Source organism: Uranotaenia lowii, chromosome 2 (assembly GCF_029784155.1).
Source record: "Uranotaenia lowii strain MFRU-FL chromosome 2, ASM2978415v1, whole genome shotgun sequence".
Classification (NCBI taxonomy): Eukaryota; Metazoa; Arthropoda; class Insecta; order Diptera; family Culicidae; genus Uranotaenia; species Uranotaenia lowii.
The window spans coordinates 278,709,897-278,728,266 of record NC_073692.1 but is presented as its reverse complement, the minus strand read 5'-3'; the positions used below and the strand labels follow the sequence as shown (position 1 = coordinate 278,728,266).

The window sequence follows — 18,370 nt, the reverse complement described above, 5'->3', positions numbered from 1 at the left end:
TACACTACCGTCAACCTGGAAGTTTTCTCCATTTTCACGAACGAATTGGCAGACACAGCGACTGACGTGATTATGCCACGTTTAGTACCTAAACACGAAAGTGCTAAGAAAGTGGGAAAAGATAGACAAACATTGTATACACATACACTCACCGAAGATGGGATGAATGCTCGGGATACATCATCGGAAACTCCAAAGAAGTATTGTGTGTTCTGCGGCTATCCAAATCACGTTATTGCGACTTGTGAAGCTTTCCAAAGGTTGGATACAGATGCAAGGTTGAAGGCAGTTAAGGAGAAAAACCTATGCCGCACGTGTCTTGTTCCCCATAGAAAATGGCCGTGTCGATCTACGAATGAATGTGGCATTGACGGTTGTCGAATTCGTCATCATGCCTTACTACACTCATCAACATCCACTAGCCCTAATTTTTCTCCACATGTCAACGTTGCCCATCACCATTCGAGGAAATCATATTCACTTTATCGCTATCTTCCCATCGTATTACAAGCGAATGGCAAGTCAGTTGAGATAATTGCCTTCCTGGATGACGGTTCATCTTCTACGTTACTTGAAACAAGCGTGGCAACCGAGCTCGGAGTTAAAGGAGAACGTGAATCACTATGGTTGAGTTGGACGAGTAATGTATCGCGAGAGGAAAAAAGTTCACAAAGAATTTCAGTGACAGCATCCGGTCTGGGAAAGAAGAACAAATTCAAATTAAACAATGTCCGCACAGTAGCGAATCTTATGCTCCCTTCGCAGACTCTCGACTATGAATTTATGAAAAAGACGTATCCGCATTTAAGAGGCCCATTCATAGTTATTCAGACGTTACACCAAGTATGATTATAGGTATAGAGCATGCCACACTGTTAACATCACTTAAAACCCGAGAAGGCTGTTCCAATGACCCCATCGCAGTCAAGACCCGTCTAGGTTGGTGTGTTTTCGGTAGACAAATGAACGGTGTTCAATCGGTAGAAACCCTCAACGTGCACTGTCATCCGGAGAAATGTAATCATGAGCTGCACCAGTTGATCAAACAATTGCTCAAATTAGAGGAGCCTAAAGCGGAAGCTTTAATATCGGAGAGTGACAAAAAAGCTTTGTCCATTTTAGAAAAAACCACTCGACGTGTCAACGGAAGGTTTGAAACGGGTCTGTTATTCAAAAACTCAGAACCGCGTTTTCCAAACAGCTTCCCTATGGCCGAACGTAGAATGCAGGCACTAGAACGTCGTTTAGCTAGAGATCCCTTTCTAGATCTTAAAGTACGAGAGCAGATAAACCAATATCTAGAGAAAGGTTACGCTCATCGAGCCTCGGTAGAAGAACTGCAGGGAGCAGATCCTGAAAAAACCTGGTACCTTCCACTAGGGGTAGTCCAGAACCCGAAAAAACCCCAGAAAGTTCGTTTAATATGGGATGCTGCAGCGCGAGTTCAGGGCGTGTCTTTCAATGATGCTTTGCTCACAGGTCCTGACCTCTTAACCTCTCTACCGGATGTTCTTACCAGATTTAGACAGAGAAGTATCGCCATCACAGGTGACATCAAGGAGATGTTTCACCAAATCAGGATACGCGATTCCGATAAACAATATCAACGTTTCCTATTTCGTGAAGACCAGCAACAACCACCACAAGTCTACGTAATGGACGTTGCCACGTTTGGGGCAACATGCTCTCCATGCATAGCTCAATATGTGAAGAACCGGAATGCTATGGAATACGCTAGTGAGTTTCCTCTTGCCGCGGAAGATATAATAAAAGACCACTACATGGATGACTACCTAAAAAGCGTGGATACCGCTGATGAAGCTGTGGAATTAGTCAACCAAGTGAGACTAGTCCATTCAAAAGGAGGATTCGAAATTCGAAACTTCGCTTCAAATTCAAACGAGGTTCTTGACCAATTGGGCGAGGTCAGAGACATGCAACGGAAAGCGCTCTATCTCGAAACAGGACTGAACACTGTAGAAAAACCCGAACGAGTGTTAGGTATGATATGGAATCCCCAGGAGGATGTGTTCACCTTTGATGCTTTACAAATAGAAGCACTACGACAAATGGACATCACGGAACCTCCAACTAAACGGCAAGTGTTGAAAATCATCATGTCAGTGTTTGATCCATTGGGTTTAATCGCCCATTTCGTTATCCACGGCAAAATCCTGATGCAAGAGATCTGGAAATACGGCTGCGATTGGGATGAATGCATACCAGCAGAGCTACAGGAAACCTGGCTCCAATGGAGTGAAAAGTTGAAGCAACTGAATCAAGTGAATGTTCCTCGATGTCTTTTCAAATATTCGAATCCAGCATCCTTAAATACCTTACAACTCCACACCTTTGTAGATGCGAGTGAAGCAGCGTATTCCGGCGTTGTGTATGCGCGTATAATTGATGAAGGAGTTCCGAAATGCGCAATCATAGCAGCGAAAACAAAAGTGGCTCCATTGAAACCACTTTCTATACCACGTCTCGAGCTACAGGCGGCCGTAGAAGGTAGTCGTCTTATTCAAAGGATTACGAACGCTCTCACACTTCCAGTAACCCGAAGATATATTTGGTCTGATTCGACTACAGTGTTGTCATGGCTACGATCGGACAGTCGGCGATACCACCAGTTTGTGTCGTGTAGAGTGGGAGAGATTCTTCGTACAACTTCAATCAATGAATGGAGATATGTGCCGACGAAATTGAATGTTGCAGATGAAGCCACCAAATGGAAAACGGAACCTAGTTTCGATCCTCAAAGTCGATGGTTCACTGGGCCCGACTTTTTAAGAAACCCTGAAAACGAATGGCCTACAAAATTTCAACCAACGAGCAGCCCTGCAGAGGAAATGCGAACGATATTTGTTCACCATATTCACGTTTTTCAACCACCGATTGATTATTCTCGGTATTCACAGTTTAACCGATTGTTGAGAGCTGTCGCCTATTTTCTCAGATTGGTTTCCTGGTTCAAAGGAAACGCTAAGGCTCTTGAAGCAAGAGCCATCGAAGCCGAAGAAATCGAAGGTGCTGAAAACTTCCTATGGCGACAAGTCCAAATGGAAGCTTATCCCGAAGAATTTGAAATTTTACTACAACAATCGGAAGATTCCGTAGAAGAAAAGGTAACTATAAATAAAAGAAGTTCGTTATACCAGATGACACCATTTATGGACGAAAACCGTGTAATGCGCATGAACAGTCGGATTGTAGCAGCTCCGTCAACAGCCTACGAAACCAAATATCCAGTGTTTTTACCTAAAGAACATCGTGTAACTTATCTCCTAGTGCATTCCTACCATCGTCGTTTTTTACATGGGAATAATGAAACGGTTGTAAATGAGTTACGACAACGGTTCCAGATCCCTCATTTGCGAGCATTGGTTAGACGCGTCGGTAAAGAATGTCAGATGTGTAGAATAAAAAAAGCTGTCCCTAAACCTCCAATTATGGCACCCTTGCCAGCAGTTCGCCTCACGCCATTCATTAAACCCTTTACGCATACTGGCATAGATTATTTCGGTCCGCAGATGGTTAAACAAGGACGTAGTTTAGTCAAGCGTTGGGTGGCACTTTTCACGTGCCTTACAATCAGAGCAGTGCATCTGGAAACTGTGACCGGCCTTTCCACCCAATCATGCGTAATGGCAATCCGCAGATTCATCGCTCGGAGGGGCGCTCCAACTACCATTTACACTGATAATGGTACTAACTTTCTGGGAGCAAATAATCTTCTAAAAGATCAGATAAGAAATGCGCACGAAGGTTGTGCCAGCGTATTTACTAATGCACAAACACGATGGTACTTCAACCCTCCTGCCACCCCTCACATGGGAGGACCGTGGGAACGACTGGTAAGGTCAGTGAAGACAGCCATGGATGCTATAGCCGATCATCCACAACATCCTAGCGACGAAGTTTTTGAAACAGTGGTACTAGAAGCAGAATCAATCGTGAACTCCAGGCCTCTGACCTATGTACCTCTAGATGCGGCTGAATCGGAAGCCCTGACTCCAAACCACTTCTTGCTGTATGGCAATATCGGCATAAACCAACCTCAAAAACCATTGATGGTTGCAGATAGGGTTTTGCGAGACAGCTGGAACCTAACACAAACTCTAGTGAACAAATTTTGGATAAGGTGGGTTAAAGAGTACCTGCCAATGTTGACCAGGCGAACAAAGTGGTTTTCACCAACCAAACCTTTGAAAGCAGGTGATTTGGTAATAATAGTCGATGAGCGGAAAAGGAATGGTTGGGTCCGAGCACGCGTGGTTAGTGTTATCACGACTCCAGATGGTCAAGTACGTCGAGCTGTGGTTCGTTCAGCTAGCGGAGAGAGTACCAAATCCGTAACAAATTTAGCCCTACTGGACGTAGCAGCACCTCCGATCAGGGTGCCAGGATGTAAGCAGGATCCTCCGGAACTACACGGGTGGGGGAATGATGGAAATACCCCTGGGTTAGACGACGTGAGTGGTGTGAGTCCCAGTAGCTCCCTGAAATGACATCCAAGCATATATTTACAAACATTGGTCGCTTTCCGCATGATGGTATGACTTGCAAGAATTGAGTTGAACTTTTGATAGAAGTAGTTAGTTGATTTCCCCAGTTAAATCATTTCAAGCACTAGTGAAGACGTTGCAGAAAAGTTGGATTAGAGGTGCAATTAGTATTATAGCCGATTCGGTAAGGATCATTGATTGAACAATATTTAGGAAACAGAGCAGGAGAGTTAACCCAATCATGATTCCATAGGTCTAGATTAGACGTGTTGCAACGAACCTTTTGTACTGTATTTCGGGAGTTTGAGCTGTATCTGCAGAACCAGTAGTTCACAACATATCAAAATAGTGAGTACAAGCAAATTTGGTGTACCGTAGTAGGTGAAATTTCCGTCGACGACCAACGGATCGCGGGTGGAAGATACGTCCCCTGACTGGCGTATCGCGTGAACAATAAATAAATAAATTATGCCAATAAATAAACTATGCCAGAATGACGAGAAAAAAAAACGGAAATAAGCAGTAAAGACTAATTTCCTATCATGCTTCAAAATTGATAATATTATATTATTTATAATCAGGATTGTAGCTAATATTCTCCTTCTCTTTCAAATGTACCGCGCAATAGTTCTGGGTAAAACGTTCACTATTTAACACTTGGTACACCTACGAATACCGTTGATTTGACAAATTGGTCGCAATTAGCCGTCGATGTGTTTTACAACACAATTAATGAAGCAATTAGTACAATTAAATGGACTTAGCACGAGTATAGTTCTGATGATCATTTTTCTCGCCATGTGTAGGAAGAAGGGTGGTTCAAAGGAAGATAAAAATGCATAAGTATGAATTATTTCCATTCTTTAAGGTTTAATGTATATACATTTGAGAAAGTTTAACGGAGATGTTGCAAGCCTTTTTCGGAGACCTAATCAGTGCTATGAATTAACGTTAAATCGAACGTACGTGGAAATAGCTATCCCTTCGCATTCGTCTTACTGATAGTATCAATCATAAATGTAATACAGTGAGCGAAATAATAATAGCACCACGATGTGTTTTGCTTGTTAAAATATGAATGATGGAAAATTTCGAAAATTTTCTTCCACAGTTTGTTCTGAATTTCTTAACGGATGAATCAAGCATAAGTTTACTTTTTTTGGACGTAGCAATTGGCGTTGAGGACCAAAAATGTGAAAAAAGGGTGCGAAATAAGAATAGCACCACTTGAGTTTTTCAACAAAAACAAGATAATTTTTAAAAATTTACTGTGTGAAAGTGAAAAATAATGCTTCTACGAGTTATTTGAATAGATAACTGCATTTTAAGGAGTTTTCCAGAATTCCAAAGGTTTTCAAAGGTATTAAAAGAGGGTTTCAAGAGATGCTCCTCTAGCTTTAAGGAACTTGATATTTGAGTTATAATTCTTTACCAAACTACTTACTTTCTTCATTAAAATGACGTGAAATGATAAAACAAACACTCGGGATTAATTTTGAATCAGAAAAAAAATTGGTTGGAACTTTGATTTTGTTCAGTAAACCACACTTTTTCCAGTTTCAAGTCTTAGATGGCAGCACTATCTTGCAGTTAAAACCAAATTTAGTCTCAATATTTATTTTTCAGGTTTATTTAGGCCCATATTCATCATTTTTAGGTATTTTCCCATCACAGTTTTGTGGAAGTTCACGCTGCAGAAAGCTTTTCCGGATTTGCAAAAGCATCATCAGCAGAAAAATGTACAAACGCCAAAATTCCTGCTCATCTCAACTTCCGATTCAATTGCAAATCATACCAATAATACTGCTAGCCGTCTGGTCCATCAAGCTCCACCGCAAAATATAACTTTATTCTAATAATCGGTCTAAAAAATTCACTTTTAGTGACCTTGATACAATTCTAATTTTTTTTGGATTTAGTGATCTTAGAATTTCCGAAGCGTTCACACGGTACATGTATTTATTTCTTGATCAAAATCATCCAGCACTCCCTAATTAATCCCGGATATTCGAAAATGGGCATGAATTTGGTTAAATGGCAAGTTAGTGCTGCCATCTATGACTTAAAACTAGAGAAATAGTGTTTGACTATTAAAAAACATTAGTATATTTCAATTCCAAACTGCTTTTTGGATTCAAACTCAGCTTCAAATCTATGTTTCATCATTTTGCATCATAATTATGAATGTTAATGAAGAAATCAAGCAGTTTGATAAAAAATTTTAGCTCAAATATCAAATTTCTTAACGCTAGAGGAGCATCTCTTAAAACCCCCTTTTAATACCTTTGAAAACCTTTGGAATTCTGGAAAACTCCTTAAAATGCAGTTTTTCGTTGTTTAGTTTTAATCACCGCACGTACTTATAATCTTTTTTGATTGATATTTTTCGGTGAGCGCAAGACGAAATAAAAATGCTGTTTTTTAACGTTTTCGGCCTACTTAACTTTCGGCCATCCTCAGAAAAACTGTATTTATTAAGTAAAATTAAAAGATGAAATTAATTACAAATTATACTTTTGAATTTGTCAATGCACTGTGCACTCGGAAATTGAAACTCACAAACTTTTTTGCCGCGTGTTTCCTCAACGGCCGTCTCACGATTTTTAAAATCGACGTCAGCTAATTGCTCCTGGTCAGCCGTCGTCCAGTGATGATGTCATCGAGTGCGTTCCTGATTGGTTCGTCGTCGGTTGCGTTTTGGGTTTGTTCGCTCTTTTAAATTGTGGTGTCTCTCTCAGCTTCTTGATTAGCGCGTTGTATATCGAGGAAATTTCTATTGCGTCTCTCTGTATGTTGACTGCCTTCTCTCCTCTCAATTTTATATGCAGAGTTTCCGCAGTTTTCCTCTTGTTGTCATCGCTCATTTTTTCCAGAATCCTGACATCGTTGTAGTTGAACGTGTGATGGTTTTCCACCGCATGTTGTGTTAGGCCGGTTGTGGAGGCATTCGGTTTAAAACTATATTTGTGGTTTTTGATGCGTTTTTCAATAGTTTGGGAGGTTTGTCCACAATATACACGGCCGCATTCGCACGGGATTTCGTAAACCACTTGTGTTTGCTTCATTTTTGGGATTTCATCTTTTAGCTTGGAGAAGATGCAATTTTTGATCTTGTTCACGGGTTTTGATGAAGCAATGATGTCGTGTTTTCGTAGTATTTTGCTCACTTTTTCACTCAAATGGGGGATGTATGTTAAGGAAGCATATCTACCCATTTGAGTGTCTCGGTTTTCGTATTGTAGCGAGTTATAAATTGCATCTGTTCTTGTTTTTAAAATGTGGTTTATAAAATTGTCTGGATAGTTATTGGAAAGAAGGATTCCTTTGACATTCTGGATGCTTTTTACCCTTTCTTCTACGTCAGTCAGTTTTAGTGCGCGATCAATTAAAGCAATCGCTGTGTTCATTTTGTGCGCATGGGGACTGGCGGATGAGAAATCTAGGTATCGTCCGTTCGTTTGTTTTGTGAACCAATGCTTGTTTATTTTGTTGTTTTTTCTGGTGAGAGTCATGTCTAAGAAGCGAATAGAACAGTTTGTTTCTTTTTCCACTGTGAATTTTATGCTCTCGAAGGGTTTGTTAAATTCGTTTTGGATTTCATCAATTCTATTTTCTTCGGCAATGAGAAGGCAGTCATCAACGTAGCGTTTATAGATGATAAGATTGATTCCTTTGGTTTTCAGTTCAGTGATGACTACCTCCTCAAGGTGTTCTAATAGAATATTCGCCACAGCTCCGCTCAGTGGTGAGCCCATCCCAACCCCAAATATTTGCTTGTACATCTTTCCATTGTACTGGAAAAAAGATGCGTCCAGCACGATTTGGAGTGCGCGCAAGAAGTCGAGCCACGGGATGTTTGTGTGGCGACTTATTTCTCCCCATTTTCGTTTGATTAGTTCGTATGTGTCTTGTACTGGGATGTTCGTGTAGAGCGACACGACGTCGAGAGAAAATAAGACGCAACCCTCCGGGATCTGAATTTTGCTGATCTCTTCTGCAAAGTCGAAGCTGCTACGAACATGGTATTCGGTTTTCCCTACCACCTTTTGGAGGATGTTGGCGAGGAATTGGGCCAAGCGGTATGGAGCAGAGCCTACGGTTGAGACCACTGGGCGAAGTGGTCGGTTTCCTTTGTGTGTTTTCGGGAGCCCGTATATGCGTGGTGGGGGACAATTGAACAGCAGAATTTTATCCCGTGTTCTTTTGTCTATGTGTTTGTTTGTGTACCATTCCTTGACCATGCCGTTAATTCGTGATAATGTTTTGTCAGTTGGGTTTTCGGTTAGTGGTACGTAGGTTGTAGTGTCACTTACCATTGCTGACATTTTGGCGCGATATTCGTTGGCGTGCATTATCACTGTTTTCGCGCCTTTATCCGCTCGGGTGATGATGAGTTCGGCGTGCTCTTTCAGGAAGGCTCTGCTACGGGCGATGTCTTTGTTGATCCATTCCGTTTCGCTGGTGTGTGGCTGGGCCTGATAACTTATGAAGTTCGTTATCATTGCAGATATTTCTGATCTGATGTTGTCTGCCTCTGGTTCATTTTGGATCGCTTTTTCTACGTCAGCGATAAAAGCAACGTATGGGATGTTGCTCTTCGGTTGGATGTTGTAGTTGGGACCGAGTAGTAGAGTTCGTTGAAGATAATCCGGAATCTCTACGTTCGTCGTATTTTCAATCCAATCTGGCTCAGTGTGGGGAGAAATAAGTCGCCACACAAACATCCCGTGGCTCGACTTCTTGCGCGCACTCCAAATCGTGCTGGACGCATCTTTTTTCCAGTACAATGGAAAGATGTACAAGCAAATATTTGGGGTTGGGATGGGCTCACCACTGAGCGGAGCTGTGGCGAATATTCTATTAGAACACCTTGAGGAGGTAGTCATCACTGAACTGAAAACCAAAGGAATCAATCTTATCATCTATAAACGCTACGTTGATGACTGCCTTCTCATTGCCGAAGAAAATAGAATTGATGAAATCCAAAACGAATTTAACAAACCCTTCGAGAGCATAAAATTCACAGTGGAAAAAGAAACAAACTGTTCTATTCGCTTCTTAGACATGACTCTCACCAGAAAAAACAACAAAATAAACAAGCATTGGTTCACAAAACAAACGAACGGACGATACCTAGATTTCTCATCCGCCAGTCCCCATGCGCACAAAATGAACACAGCGATTGCTTTAATTGATCGCGCACTAAAACTGACTGACGTAGAAGAAAGGGTAAAAAGCATCCAGAATGTCAAAGGAATCCTTCTTTCCAATAACTATCCAGACAGTTTTATAAACCACATTTTTAAAACAAGAACAGATGCAATTTATAACTCGCTACAATACGAAAACCGAGACACTCAAATGGGTAGATATGCTTCCTTAACATACATCCCCCATTTGAGTGAAAAAGTGAGCAAAATACTACGAAAACACGACATCATTGCTTCATCAAAACCCGTGAACAAGATCAAAAATTGCATCTTCTCCAAGCTAAAAGATGAAATCCCAAAAATGAAGCAAACACAAGTGGTTTACGAAATCCCGTGCGAATGCGGCCGTGTATATTGTGGACAAACCTCCCAAACTATTGAAAAACGCATCAAAAACCACAAATATAGTTTTAAACCGAATGCCTCCACAACCGGCCTAACACAACATGCGGTGGAAAACCATCACACGTTCAACTACAACGATGTCAGGATTCTGGAAAAAATGAGCGATGACAACAAGAGGAAAACTGCGGAAACTCTGCATATAAAATTGAGAGGAGAGAAGGCAGTCAACATACAGAGAGACGCAATAGAAATTTCCTCGATATACAACGCGCTAATCAAGAAGCTGAGAGAGACACCACAATTTAAAAGAGCGAACAAACCCAAAACGCAACCGACGACGAACCAATCAGGAACGCACTCGATGACATCATCACTGGACGACGGCTGACCAGGAGCAATTAGCTGACGTCGATTTTAAAAATCGTGAGACGGCCGTTGAGGAAACACGCGGCAAAAAAGTTTGTGAGTTTCAATTTCCGAGTGCACAGTGCATTGACAAATTCAAAAGTATAATTTGTAATTAATTTCATCTTTTAATTTTACTTAATAAATACAGTTTTTCTGAGGATGGCCGAAAGTTAAGTAGGCCGAAAACGTTAAAAAACAGCATTTTTATTTCGTCTTGCGCTCACCGAAAAATATCAATCAAAAAAGATTATAAAATGCAGTTATCTGTTCAAATAACTCGTAGAAGCATTATTTTTCACTTTCACACAGTAAATTTTTAAAAATTCTCTTGTTTTTGTTGAAAAACTCAAGTGGTGCTATTCTTATTTCGCACCCTTTTTTCACATTTTTGATCCTCAACGCCAATTGCTACATCCAAAAAAAGTAAACTTATGCTTGATTCATCCGTTAAGAAATTCAGAACAAACTGTGTAAGAAAATTTTCGAAATTTTCCATCATTCATATTTTAACAAGCAAAACACATAGTGGTGCTATTCTTATTTCGCTCACTGTACATATTCTGAACCTAAATACGAATGAACTTGATTGTTCATTTACAACAGCCTTGAATTCCTCTAGCTCGAATCACTCTAGATTGAGAATCGCTCACTTTATCTATTACTTATATTGTTTGGCTGTCAGGCTTCAATCAACCGCCAATCAGCGCAGTTTAGCTTGGAGGCTTGCCAAACGAGACACACCTCTACTTAAGTACTGTTTTGCACTGGATCAGGTCGTTAATTGCCGCCTGACCTACAGATGCGGGATAATTATTTTCGATCTTGCATCAATAACATCCGTGATGACGAAAACACAACAACTAAATTAGTGAGAGTTGTTGTTTGTGAGATCCAAATCACTATCGGTAGCAAACAAGTTTTTCCTGGAATGATCTTTAACCTTTCGTTTGGTATGGGGTATTTTTGACCCGAACTGTACTTTCTCGAATCGATATCTCAGGAACGGTTAAAGCTAGACACCTGAAATTTTTTTACTTTTCCTATAATGAGGAGCTCTACAATTTCTCATTTTTAGATTTTTGAATAGGGTTACCAGAGTCACCCAGCAAAAAAAAAGAACAATTAGCAGGATAAGATCATGTAAATCCAAATTAAGCTTATTTTGATTGAACAATTGAAACTTCTTTAGAAAGTTTTTAAAATGTTTGTTATGATATTTGCGGTTCCCACAAACCGACTTTAAATTCAAAGTGGAATAATAAAGTTTAGTTTCTACCATTTCAACAGTGACACAAGACTGATTCAAACATAATTTATTTTCTGCACGTAAAACATGATTAACTCAGTTTATGAAAACGAATAAATGGTCTGGTATAATATTTGCTTATGCTTATGATACATACACAGCCAGTTCTTGTCAGCATTCCGGTTAGAAGTAAAAGTACATTTACATATTAACCACTCATCTTAACTTGGCCGGATCCACAGTACAGTATTGGACACAGAGACAACTGGAACTAAGAGAGGAAGAAACGCGGACAACAGTATTATACGTTTCCATGATTATAAAATGTTTAGAATATTCACAATTGAAGCACATTTAATCAAATTTACTATGCTCCTTGATGGTGGCCCTCGTTAGTTCATTCTTCTGTGGATGGAAATGAGGGTTTTCTGCACTGAGATCAAAAACATTGTGGTATAAATGGAATCAATTGTTAACTTGAGATTGTATCATATCTGTATTAAATTTCTTATTGAACTACATGTCATCTCAACCTTGGATATAGCGCCTATACTCGCTCTTGAAAATAAATATTGAAAGAACAGAAAAAAATAGTACCACCACAATATCTGTTGAAATAAACTCTTCCGAAAGATTTTCCGGAATAATAGTGAAAGTTTTCAACAAAGATATAATTAAATCTATTAACAGTTTGTGACTGTTATTCAAAAACTTACCGCCGATTTAACTATAGCAAAGAAAACTTTGGTAAATATCGCAAATTTTATACCTGGATCATAATTTATATCACGAGCACATGAAAAAACTATCGGGTTCCAAGGCGCAACATAATTCAAAGAATCCACTGATTTGTTCGACGATTTTAGACGTTATTATTCTTATGTGCATTTTACTTCCCTTGCAGCCACTTGTTTCAAAAACCAAAAAGTAATCTCAACACAACTTTATAAAATAAACCAGAAAATGTTTCCCACATTGTACATTTTTAAATGAAAAAGTAGGTTTCAATAGAAAAAAAAACCAGTACGCCTTCCGCAAAATGCGGAGAATAACCTCACGTTTTTTTATTGTAAATCAATTAACGGTATTTCATAATTTCCCAGTATTCAGGATTCCCAGGTAGAAACTCCCGGTTCACAACATCAGTTCAGAATAAATGAATAAGATGGATGATGGAACGAACTCACCGATTGTTGAAGTAGGAGGTTGTATCATTCAACGATGTCAACTGTTGGAAGTGAATGAAATCAACGGAGAATTGGGTCCAACACAAACAATCAATCATGCAATTATTCATCACTATATGATTTATCTACTAATCCAAGAAAAAATCTCAACTTTGCAATAATAAACTTCTTAAATCTCAACAATTTTAATGTCACAGCGACCGGATCGAAAAAAAATTACGTGCGATACCAACAAACCATCGCCTCCTTCCCCAGGACAAATGGTTTGATTTAATATTTGTTACTAAGAGCATCTGTATTCGTGGTCTATTCTTGGGTCTAATTTATACAAGAATTGAACCAAAGAAATTAGATCCGATCCAATGAAAAAACTGGCAACTGCACTCGTGTTCCATTAACTGTCAAACGGTTTAGAACTGAGTCAATTTGGATACAAATCTCATCGGTTTTGGATCAATCCTTATACCAGCTCTAAAAAAAGTTGAGTTGAAACTGGTATAATGGATCACCAGTGCGGTTGCTTGGGTCAGAATTTGGGTCTAAACCGGCTGTTTGGAACACGGATACAGGTGCTCTAAGAGCAAGTTCACTGGTGTTGGGAAAAGTGGTAGAAATTTTGATACTTTCAGCAAATTTTGAAAATATTTTGCCATGCAAAAACATTTTCAAGATCTGTGACTTTCAAATTTTTTTTACAACATGTGTTGTAGTTTTGCATGCTGTGATGCAAAAATAGCAATATTTCCATCACATATGGCTGAAATAGGAACAGTGCTGTAAAAAAGGGACCCGGTGATTAGGCCGAAGGCTAATAAGCCGAAAGATATTAGGCCGCAGGTCGCTAGGCCGAATGGGTTAAAAGGCCGAATAGACGATAGGCCGAATGGTCGTAAGGCCGAATAGCCATCAGGCCGAATGGTCATTTGGACGAATGGTCATTAGGCCGAATGGTCATTTGGCCGAATGGTCATTAGGCCGAAATGTCATTAGGCCGAATGGTCATTAGGCCGAATGGTCGTAAGGCCGAATGGTCATAAGGCCGAATGGTCGTGAGGCCGAATGGTTGTAAGGCCGAATGGTCGTAAAGCCGAATGCCCACTGGGCCGAATGAAAGCCAGTCCGATAAGACATATTAACGCTTGTTTGCATTTTGGGGCGAATGGTAGTTAGGCTGAATGGACGATAGGCCGAATGTTCGTAAGGCCGAATGGTCATTGGGCCGAATATTCATCAGGCCGAATGGATGCAAGGCCGGATTCGACCATAAGGCCTTACGACGATTCGGCCTTACGACGATTCGACCTTATGACCATTCGGCCTAACGACCATTCGGCCTGATAACCATTCGGCCTAATAACCATTCGGCCTAATAACCATTCGGCCTTATGACCTTTCGGCCTAATGACCATTCGGCCTAGTGACCATTCGGCCGAACATCCTTTCGGCCTTGCGTCCTTTCGGCCTAACAGCCTTCGGCTGGATCACCGTCTCCCGAATAACCCATTCGGCCTAGTGGCCTATTCGGCCAGATAACCCATTCGGCCTAACGTCCATCGGCCGAATGGCTTTCAGCCTCATGACTTTCGGCCGTACGACCCAGCCTCGTAAAAAATTACAACGCCCAAAGATCTTGAAAACATTTTTGCATAGTAAAATTTTCAAAATGTGTTTTGTCAAGTGTCAAAATTTCTTCTTTTTCTTCATTTTGTGCTTTTTTCCCAACACGAGTAAACTTGTTCTAAACATCCGATTTTTCCCTGACTCACAATAACGTTAGCTATCCTTTTGCAAGATATTTATTTTATTAGGGAACAAATTTGCTTAGTATTTATGTTAGTTAAGTTCCATATTAATATTTCACCTGCATCTGTCTATTTTAACAATCAACAACTAAGACTCACATGCTGACAGATTCAACTTAAATATTGATGTTAATTGAACAAATTAAACATAAGTAAAATTGAAGAACTAATCATGAGGTTGTGCCAAAATCGTTAGAAATATTGAAAAACAGTTCATTTATCTTGGCATTTTTCATACACCAGTCACCACTCCATGACTGCTGGAAAATGCGTCAAGTGTACAAATTGCTTATTTCAAGATAGATCAATTCCACTTCATACACCATACACCTCAGCAAGGTTTTGGAAAGAGATTAATTATTTATGGTTTATGGTGAGATTCTCCCTCAACTGGAATTCGGATTCCTTGGAAGTGATTCAAATTCTTAGAAGATTTAGGTATTCTGCTTGAGTCATATTGGTTTGCCAGGCGATATTACACCACGCAATTTGCTAGCGTCATCTCTACCGCGTGACTCGACCTATCTACCCACCTCATAAGACTTGCTCATCATGATCCTTCTGGTCGGAATCCGGAACGGGTTCTTTCATTATGTACACATGAAGAAGCCCTGTACCACAGAAAGTACCCATTGCAATATTCGCAATACTTCTAACGCCAATCTACTCAACATCTTCTAACTACCTACTTACACCTGTACAGGTATCCATACAGCAGTCAGATATGAATGAAAATTGTAAACAGCTGTGACCACGAGGTGGCTACTGAAACGTCGTAAAGTCGTGACGACGTCGATCACGACGATGATCAGCACCGCAACGCGGCCATTGCGACGTCATCGTTTTGGTTTTTTACATCATTCATCGTACGATCGAATAAACCGGTGAGCGGAGTCGTGTTTTTTTTCATTCGACTTTTCGTTTTATCTAAACCTTGCGAGAGCGAAAATTAATTGAGGTGAGAGATGTTTGGGTGGCCTTATAGTAGCTGTTCCCCGAGTAAGTTGAATGTAAAAAGAAAACGAAAATCTGAGGACGGTTTTTGGTGCAGCACGAGTGCATAAGAATGTAACAGAAACTTGTTTCCTTTAGATACTTATTTTTTTGGATAAATCGACATTCTAAAGTCAACTTTTGGTAGTTGGAAATTACTGAAAATACCCTGAAGAAGAGATTATTGACAGATAAAAACGTTTGAATAACTCTTCTTAGTTTGAAAAACTTCTAGAAAACAGTTTACAGGTGCATGAAATAGAACCTACACTAGACCTTTTGAAAAAACCAGATCGACAAAATTTCCTAAACCTTCCCAAAAAAACTTGAATGATCGTTATTGTTTAAATCTTACAAATGCGAGATTTCAATCAAAAACAAGACATTCACTTTGAAAAACTAAGTTTCATCATGAATTGTTTAAGTAATAGATACTAATAATTGGAGTTGTTTTATCCAGGAGAGAAATGACTTCTAAATGTAATTCTGAAGATATAAACGACATGTTGGATCAAATCATCTACGTTTTTTATGGGATTTGTATAAAACTTGTCATCCGAACCCGAACTAACTCCTATAGGTAAATCACATAGAAATTAACCTACCCTTGCTTTGTGATAATCGATATTTTGAAAAGTGTCCAATTGTCCAATGCTGTATATGTATATTAGAAACTGTCGAAAAGAGAGTGCGTAATACTCATTTGGAATTTAGGAAATCCTAAACCTTTTACAATGTATGTACGTACGTACATATTGTGTTGTAAAAACAGATTTTGAAGCTATCATAAAAGTTAAATTACATAACAAATATCTTATACCAAACTATTCGAGACCATTTTATTGTTTCGATTATAGTCGTTTTAACATCTTTATGGCATTAGCGACTGCAGTTGACAGACAGTTATTTTATTGACAAACTTATCCGGTACAACTCTGTTCGATGTTTTACTCTTGGGCCTGAACTATTCGAGAGCAAATTGCAAATCATCTTCTAGAAGCTGTTTATTATAAATTAAATTGATTTACTATTGATGTTAATTTATCTACGTGTGTTGCTTATATAATTTTCCATTCGATTATCTGAAATGCCAGTTACGTCAGACATCTAGTAAAACACTGTAGTAATAAAATGTCGAGATGAGATGATTAGGTGAGCTTATTCAATATATTTTTTTCCCTGCATTGAGTCGAGATTCTTTACATTTGTTGAAAAAAAATGATGATAGTTTACAATTGTATTTTTTACCCAAATCATTGAGCTATTGTTTCTTACAGCTTACACTGTAAGTCATAAATAAATTGTATTGAAAAGGAACTAAGATTTTTTTCCACATCTAGGCATCCGGACCGGGTTTTATCTTTAAACCTGGCGAAACCCTGGAAAACACGTAAAACATTGTTAAAATTTCGTTTTTCACGCAAAATAGATAGAATTAGGACTTTTTTCAACGAAATTCGGGCAACCGGTGAGGGGAAGAGGTCGAGTTTTATGTTAGTTGACAAATCAACTCAATCTTGTCATCAGTATGAGGTCTTGGGAGGAGAGTATAGGACGTTATCTTTGAAGCCGGAAACAACCGTCAGTAGAAATTTAAAAGTATCCCTTCCTAATTTAATCTTTTTTCTTTAGCCAAATCTATCCTAATCTTCAATCCCATACAACCGTTTAGGTTGAAAGTAATGTCGATTACAACAGAATATCGAGCTAAAATGCTAATCAATCTGCCTACTTATGAGAATGTGACTTGAATCCTTGAATAAAAGCAAGTCGATCACAGTATGATCGCAAACTCCGACTGCAGATTGCTAGACAGGAAAATGCGGAAAATTAGCAGATATTTTCAAGCATTGGTCAAGTTCGCAAAAGCACCTTTTCTTGTAGCTTTCTACGCGATAATTTCATTTGGAGCGCCTCTACCAACCAGAAAAGCAATACAACTCATTTTTTTAGTTTGTTTTAATCCGCTGTTTCGAAGCCGCACTGCTGCCATCTGGAGTAGTACGATGTTGCGTGAGCAACATTCCAGGCGAAAGATAAATTATAGAAAACTTTACATTTCACTGAGTAAAGTATTCATAATTCATAATTCATAATGTAATAATGAAAAAAACCTTCTTTGTTCCATTTTAAAACAGTTGGTCGGTAAAAAATCCAACGTGAGAGAAAATGTCTCTGAATCAGTTCTCTTCGCCCATTTTCAAAACCTTTTCATTTTTCCAATTTTCCATCTTTATTTTAATGTGATAAATCTCTATTGAACGTTATGCGCTTTTTGCTAGTGTATGTATATATGAACGATTTTTTTCGTTGTTACTTTAAATTAATTATTGGATTGTGTTTAGTTGTTACATTCAATAAATATGATAGATAGAATTTTAAAAAGTTTCAGCTTAAGACAGTACAAAATGTTAAATAATATTTGAACATTCTGTACGGCTAAAGGTTGTATAAATTTTTATTTCAGACCATATAAGTACAAAACATGATATAACCACTGAACAATGTTAATCGAATAGCATCAACGGAAACTTAAATTGTGTAGTTATAGAAGTATTTTTTGTTCATTTCAACCCCCATCAAATATCCAAATCCGCCTTCCAGGTATAAAATAATTACGCCTGATTGCAACTTCTAAAGAAAACCTGGTAGAAACAAGCAAAAATTTATGTAT

At 39.0% G+C, this 18,370-nt stretch overlaps 3 protein-coding genes across 4 annotated transcripts in view; 2 read left to right on the top strand and 1 right to left on the bottom strand.

Annotated features, from left to right (window-relative positions):
* The window catches only part of LOC129746034 (uncharacterized), an 86,778-nt gene that overhangs the window by 14,849 nt on the left and 53,559 nt on the right, over window positions 1–18,370 (top strand). The gene's annotated exons all lie outside the window — the stretch shown is intronic.
* On the top strand, window positions 963–4,508 carry LOC129742723 (uncharacterized). The gene is made up of 2 exons (XM_055734666.1): window positions 963–1,150; window positions 1,202–4,508. Exons 1-2 carry the CDS (start codon window positions 963–965, stop codon window positions 4,506–4,508), a joined length of 3,495 nt encoding a protein of 1,164 aa, XP_055590641.1.
* LOC129742721 (uncharacterized) lies at window positions 7,139–9,391 on the bottom strand. Its single transcript, XM_055734665.1, has one exon. It carries the CDS (start codon window positions 9,389–9,391, stop codon window positions 7,139–7,141), a length of 2,253 nt encoding a protein of 750 aa, XP_055590640.1.

Bases quoted from the DNA above. Each gene is read 5' to 3' on its own strand.
- LOC129742723 (XM_055734666.1), top strand. From the start codon at position 963: ATGAACGGTGTTCAATCGGTAGAAACCCTCAACGTGCACTGTCATCCG. The intron at 1,151-1,201 runs GTTTGAAACGGG...TTTTCCAAACAG, and splicing joins ACTCGACGTGTCAACGGAAG to CTTCCCTATGGCCGAACGTA.
- LOC129742721 (XM_055734665.1), bottom strand. From the start codon at position 9,391: ATGACTACCTCCTCAAGGTGTTCTAATAGAATATTCGCCACAGCTCCG.